The sequence below is a fragment of the Chelonoidis abingdonii genome, chromosome 8 (assembly GCF_003597395.2).
Source record: "Chelonoidis abingdonii isolate Lonesome George chromosome 8, CheloAbing_2.0, whole genome shotgun sequence".
NCBI classification, from domain to species: domain Eukaryota; kingdom Metazoa; phylum Chordata; order Testudines; family Testudinidae; genus Chelonoidis; species Chelonoidis abingdonii.
The window spans coordinates 48,955,371-48,962,217 of NC_133776.1; the positions used below are offsets into that span (position 1 = coordinate 48,955,371).

The 6,847-nt window shown below is 48.6% G+C and overlaps 2 protein-coding genes across 4 annotated transcripts in view; one reads left to right on the forward strand and one right to left on the reverse strand.

Annotated features, from left to right (window-relative positions):
- Positions 1 to 6,847, forward strand: part of LIMS2 (LIM zinc finger domain containing 2) — a 317,098-nt gene that overhangs the window by 127,021 nt on the left and 183,230 nt on the right. The window lies entirely within an intron of this gene.
- MYO7B (myosin VIIB) overlaps positions 1 to 6,847 on the reverse strand; it is an 84,003-nt gene that overhangs the window by 68,177 nt on the left and 8,979 nt on the right. Inside the window, exons 6-9 of the mRNA XM_032764795.2 lie at positions 6,137 to 6,279; positions 5,929 to 6,042; positions 3,028 to 3,181; positions 1,937 to 2,013 (exon numbers count right to left, since the gene is read on the reverse strand). Of these exons, the coding sequence (XP_032620686.1) occupies positions 1,937 to 2,013; positions 3,028 to 3,181; positions 5,929 to 6,042; positions 6,137 to 6,279 (488 nt within the window). The remainder of the gene's footprint in view (positions 1 to 1,936; positions 2,014 to 3,027; positions 3,182 to 5,928; positions 6,043 to 6,136; positions 6,280 to 6,847) is intronic.

Sequence of the window (6,847 nt, forward strand, 5' to 3'; positions counted from 1 at the left end):
AGCAACGGCAAAACAATCATTTCTAGCGCCTTTCCTGGATGCCTGGAGACGCCATAGCAGCAACCATGGAGCCGTTCTTATTTCTTTTTTACAGTCACCGTCATGTGTATGGATGCCCAGGACAGAGCGATACTCCAGCGTAACACAGCAGCATTCATTTGTTTTGCATGATAGCAGAGATGGTTAATCAGTGTTCTGTACCGTTGCTGCCAGCGTAAATTAGCAATAAAGATGCACGGTTACTGCCTCTGTACTGTCTGCTCGCTACTATTGGGCCCCTGGCTGACATCGGCGGGGCGCAAAAGCAAAAGCAAAACACTGGGAATGAGATCCCGAGTCAATTCCCTCCTTTATGTTTCTAAAATAGAGTCGTCCTGCCTGAATATGGGGCAAGTGTACTAGAGAACCAGTGTATCAGAGCATAGCTGCTCTGTGTCAGATCCCGCAGAAATGATGAGCTACATGCCATTCATGGGGGGTCCTGCAACACCCCTCTCTTGCTTTCCTCCTCCTCCAACCCCCTGGGATACGTGCAGATGTCCCCCACCCATTTGTGTCATGAATTTATAAAGAATGCAGGAATAAGAAACAGAGACTTGTTAGTGAGTAAAATGAGGGGAGGTAGCCCCTGGGCTATGAAGTCAGGCAGAACTTAAGCGTGCGGGGAGAGAGCCCAGCATGCTGCTGCAATGATAGTCAGCAGGTACACGAATCTTGTTCTTTACACAGAAAGGGAGGGCTGATGCGAAGCCAGCCCCCATTGCTGATGAAGAAGGTTACCAGCTGTTCCTGTACCATCACTAGGGACATAGACCGGAGTTATTCACTATTTGACCACAGGCGGCTCACCTAGAGGCCGCCAGGCATCCAGACTGATGATGATGACGATATCAGTTCATATCCTGCACCATCTGCCACCGGAGGGCAGAGGAGCGGATTACTGCTCCTTCACTGCATGCGATTCGCATCTGACCAGAGCATTACAGTGACATAGGTGACATTGAAAGAAGTAAGAAACTATTTCTTTACCCTTCGTTCTTTCAACGTCCGGCGGGGGGGGGGTACATTGATCAGTATGTCCCTCAACACGCCGGAATTGTTTCAGAACCTTTACGCCATTCGGAGTCAGCAAAGAATGCAAATAGTTTTTCGGAGACTGCTGTGGACTGGGATAGCTGGAGTCATCATAGTACCCCCTTCACCTCCTCCATGAGCGTCCATTTGGTCTCTGGCCTTCCGCTTACCTTGTTCACCGCAGCATTGTGAGCTGGAGAATTTTTTTTCAAAACTTTGCCATTTCGGTCCTTCTGTAACGGCAGCTGTGATTTTGAACAATTTGTTTCCGCATTAGAGCGATCAGATCGTTATCTCCCATACGGTCCATGCTGAGCTCTTTTTGATTGGGTGGACTGCAGTGCCACCCGTCGATCAGAGCTCCCCCGGGAAACAGGAAATGAAACAAAATTTCGTTGGCTTTTCCTGGTTACTGGCACATGCATTCGAGGTTCATGCCTGCCAGACGGTCACAGTGTTGGATGCTTGTGGATACACGGGCCGAATACCGTATGATTTGGCGGCCACACGTAACCCTCTATCCAGATATGGATAATTACAGATTTCAAGCCTACTCCTCTCATTCGGGGAGGAGTTACAAACGATTTAAAGAGCCCTTTATATCGATATAAAGGGCCTCGTAGTGTGGACGGGTACAGCATTAAATCGGTTTAACGCTGCTACAATCGGTTTAAACGCATAGTGTAGTCCAAGCCTCAGTCTGGAGGGGCATCACTGTGAGCATTAGCAGTGATAAGGGAACACTGTACAAAAGGAAAACACCATAAACAACCTCTCCACAGAAGCACATGTGCCAACAATCCACCCTCCCAGAAGGGGGAACAAACCAGAGGGCTAGTGAGAGAAGATGAGAATCCAGTACCTCAAGCAGTTTGGTTGCTACAGAAAAGTGTGAAGAATCCAGCACATCAGAACAGTCCAAGTTATCATACACAGCAGCTGGGAAGAGGAAACCACAAAGCTCAGTATACACACACAGTACAAGTCACTACCACTATGGTGCATGGCTGTATTGTTACTGTTTGTATTGCTGTACTATCCAAGGCCAGGAGCAGGATTTTGGGCAGAGCACTATAGAGAAACACAGGCCATGTCCACACCAGCAGAGCTCTGCCGGCAGTCTGTAGTGTAGCCCTGGCCTGAGTGAGAAAGTCACTGCCTGAGAAGCTCCCAAGCTGAGATTAATCAGATCACACTGGACAGAGGATGTGAGAGTCACCTACAGAATGCATTCAGTGCAATGCTAAGGCTGCAATTTGAATCAAACCCAACTCAGAGAATTCTGAGTTTCCACAATAACCCTGACTCAGGGTTTGTCTACACTGGCACTTTACAGTGCTGCAACTTTCTCGCTCAGGGCGTCAAAAAATACCTTTCTGAGTGCAGCAAGTTTCAGCGCTGTAAAGTGCCAGCGTAGACAGTGCACCAGTGCTGGGAGCCGCGCTCCCAAAGCTGAGAGCTACTCCCCTTGTGGAGGTGGGTTTTTTAGAGCTCTGGGGGAGCTTTCTCCCAGCGGTGCCGTAACTACACAAGCCACGTTAAAGCGCAGCTACAGCAGTGCTGCCATGGCAGCGCTTTAACATTGCCCATGAAGATGTGGCCTCAGCCTCTCCCTTCCCCCTAGCTCACAGAGTCCTTTTTCATTATCATTCGTGCCAGGGCATGGTGCTATTTAATGCCTCAGTGTGTGTGAGGGGCCCTCTTTATGGCCTGGCAACCTTGTCTCATAGTGAAAATAGTAACAGGGTCCCCTCTCAGAACAGAATTCAGTCAGCTCACCGACCAGTACTTCTATTGTCTGCAGCTGCTACCCTTCCAAAACCCCAATCGCCATCCAGACTTGTTTGGCAGACAGCCATGAGCTGGGTCTTAGACAAGAAGGCAGATAGTGACCCACAGACTTTAAACACTGAGATGAAGGGAAGACCTAGCTGCAGGCAGTGCTGGGTTTACCTTCAAACTCGACGTTCCCCAGGTGCAGAATAGCAGCCAGCAGCTTGCTGATGTCCCAGTGCTCTGAATCTGAGAACATGAGGACCTTCATAGCAGAGCGGACGTGAGCATATTCCTTTGCATCATTACGGCCGTCACAAGAAGTGCAGTCACCCTGCATGACAGCACATTCATAGGCACAGGGAAATCATCTGGTTATTAATACAGACCTAGCATAGCAGCCTCTAGGCTGCAAAACAAAACATATATAACAGAACTGCCTCGTAGGGTGCTCGTTACAGACCCAAGATACAAACTCGTGTATTTTTTTTTTTAATTTCCCTTTTCCATGGTAGTTTCTTTCTTTGCTCCCACTCAAAAGAAGATGACACATTGCTTGGAGTGGTGTTAGCCAATATGCATCTGTTAGGGATAGTATATACCACGTGAATAGTATGATGTGCATGATATTAATCTAACATACATTATGTACATGGGTGGTGGGAGAAATTATGTTAACTGAATGGATTATGCTCTTCCCACAGTTCTGTTCACCCATGACGTCAAGTCTTGCACACCACTTTGCAAAGTTGAAGTCAGATTTGGCATTAGAACATAAGAAACATGACAAAGCAGAGATACATGAATACACTCTGTGCCAGGTACAGGGAGGGTGTACCTCCCGGGCTCATCAGCACTGGGAATACAGCATTCAGAACGAGATATGGGAAAGTACAGAGAGCTACCAAGGACAAACTTAGCTAACAAGTGGGTTAGACTGACACTTAAAGTGAATAGAGGGAGCTGTTACCTGGCACACATGCACAATATAAACAGAAGCAGGTTTGAGGATGGCTCTTTGAACCACACCTACTGTGTAAGGTGAACGTGCTGTAGGATAAGAATGGTTTCCCGGAAGAAGGGTATAGAATAGATGTTTCCTTTTCATGTTATGCTGCGTTGTTTTTAGACAATGCATTTGGCTTTCCTGAACATTTTTACGAGCGAACGGTGAGTGTAGTCAAACACTTGGCTACACACCTTGTGTCAGTAGTGGGATGAGGCGTCCATTAGTGGGTCTCTGAGGTCAAACAGCACATGCTTCCATGGCTGAGCTGAGTAATATGGGAAGACGAGACAGAAGCTTAGGCCAGGGGCTGCTTCAACAACCAGCTACATTAAAGGCTGCTCTGGAGCAGGGAAAGAGGAGACGTAACTTTCAGCAGTCCACTCACTTGCTGGGGATCACCATGGGATACATTTGCAGTGTTTCTTAGGACAGATTTGAAGTCACATGTCTTTTCCTGCCCCTGCTGTAGCTCTCCTCTGCCCTGTACAATCATTCCATGGCACTAGTCAGTAGGAATAACCCCCATTTGAGAAATAAAGACAGGCAGGGTTGGGACAGTGGTAGAAAATACCTTTGCAAAATCAGAACAGTAGAATCTAGCACAAGACAGTGAACAGTACGATCCATAAACAACAGGAGAAAGTCTTCAGCAAAAGCCTGCCTGGCACAACTCAGCGCTCTGCCTTTTGCTACCTTCCATATAAATAACTGATTCGGGGTTTGCCCATGGGGTAGGGCATGTCTGCTGCGTCAGTGAGTCCCGGGCAATGCAGTGCTGTGGCAGCAGGAAGAGTGAAGTGTCCTTATGTGCATCTCTATTTATAGCGCTAATAGCTATTTGCACCAATAGCTGAGCACAACAAAAACCATGAGAGCATTTCCCCTGGATCTAATCTGCCTATCTAAGTATTTTACTGCACTCATCACTGAGCTAAAAGGACTTCAGCCCTTCATGGAATATACAGTGCTTGAACTGCAGTAATAAGTGCTGACCACATTATCACTTTGTCCTCAGTCATTTCATTCCTGTAATCAACAAGCTGGAGAATCCGCTCTCACTCCCTGGGACAATGTCACACAGGGGCACTTTCCTTTAGGGGCAGCATCATTTGAGCCCATGGCAGTCATGCATGAGAATGGCCAAAAAGAACTGCAGGCATGTCCTAGCTAGTGAGATTCTTCCCATCCTTTAACGCAGAGCTCCATGGCTTTCTGTAAACATTCAGGCCTACGGTTACAAAAGCCTCCACTATCTGAGTAGCTTTGTTTTTTGGGCACCCAACCCTGCTCCCACTGAAGTTTGTGGCATGAATAGTGCTGGACTGGGCTCTAATTCCTTCTTTCCTCGTTTTTGTCCAAGTCACAGAACAAAGCGGCTCAGCTCATGTTTTGAGCGTGAAGAACTTGGCCAGATTGGGGGTGGATTTCCAAATCTGCTCAGAAGCACAAATCTCACTGAAAGTCAATGGTGGTGGTGCTGTTAAACCACTCAGTACTTTCAGCGGTCTCCTCCAAGATGAATCCTCACATCCCACAGGGGAAACTCTCTGGAAAACATACTGGGAACTTTATGTTAGCTAGCCCAGATTAAAGAGAGAACCGTATTACTGAGTTATTTCTGCAAGGCCCCACAGATAAGGACCATGGCTACTGGTGTTGCTTCACCTGTGAAATAAAGGAACATTTTGTACCCGTTAATTCCTTTTCTCTGAGAAATACATCCAGGCCTTGTGTTCTCCCAGCTGGGAGATCAACGGCAGTCACCCGAAACTGGACTGCAGTGCAAAGGCTGGGACTGAGGAGCCAATTGAAGATGCTATTGATCTTTCTTAAGGCTCCTCTTGACGGATAGCTTCTAACAGCCATAAGTTGCACCCAGTGGTGGATACAGTACAATAAAATCTTAAAGGACACTGTAGCTTTTAATGTTAATTCTTCTTTCACTCTAGGCATGGCCATTTCTATGTGAGAACCAGCCCTCTTGAACTCACTTTCGCTGTGACACGTGAGAGCGGCCCAGCATGAGGAACCCCATGCTCAAGGCGATGGGAGTAGAGGGCGGTGCATCTTACCATGGTGAGGTAGGTGTACTCTGAAGCAGTGCCCAGGTTCAACATCTTCTTCTGCTCCAGATTCATCCCCATTAGCATGCAGTAAAATATGTGATAGTTCCTTTCCTCCGGAGCCTGTAATGAGAGAAGTACCCCAGGGGATAGGCCTGTCAGTGCGATCTCATAAAACAGAAGCAGCGTTAGCACTGACTCCCAGATGAGCCCTTACCTGCCGACAAACCCGGGACTTCTCCAGAAGGAACTGCTCTATCCGGGCTCCTTCGATAACACTGCTTCGGTTGAAGTGGATGTCGATGTATTTCCCAAAGCGGCTTGAGTTGTCGTTTCGAATTGTCTTGGCGTTTCCAAAGGCTGGTGGCGGGAGGGAGTGTAGGACAGAGAGAGACACTGAGTTTACTCCCGCTGAGGGCATGCCAATGTCACTTTCAGACTACCTGGTCTTGCTGCTGGCATTTCACCTGGTGAGCTCCAGATTCCAAGTGCCATGTGATCTGACTCACACTGGCAATGGCAGGCCCCAGACTCCATCCTACACTCAGCTGAATAGAGAGGCAGACAGCTGTGCATAGAAGCAAGTGGACCCGAAATTTCTCATGTAGGTAGGGAGGGGACACCAGATCTCCCTTCATGGGAAGTGGGGAGGCTGCAAAGCTCTGGGAAGATCCTGTGGGAACAGAGCTGGTGCAACCATTTAGGTGACCTAGGCGGTCGCCTAGGGAGCTAGGATTTGGGGGGCACCATTTTCTTTGGCAGCGACCGCGGCGGCCGGATCTTCGGCCTCCCTGGTCGCTGCCGGCATTTAGGCGGAGGGAACTGGGGCAGGGGAGCGCAGGGAGGGTCGCTTGCAGCAAGTAAGGGGGGGCAGCATGCAGGGGAACTCTCCGCCCCAGCTCACCCCTGCCCCACCTACTCCCCGAGC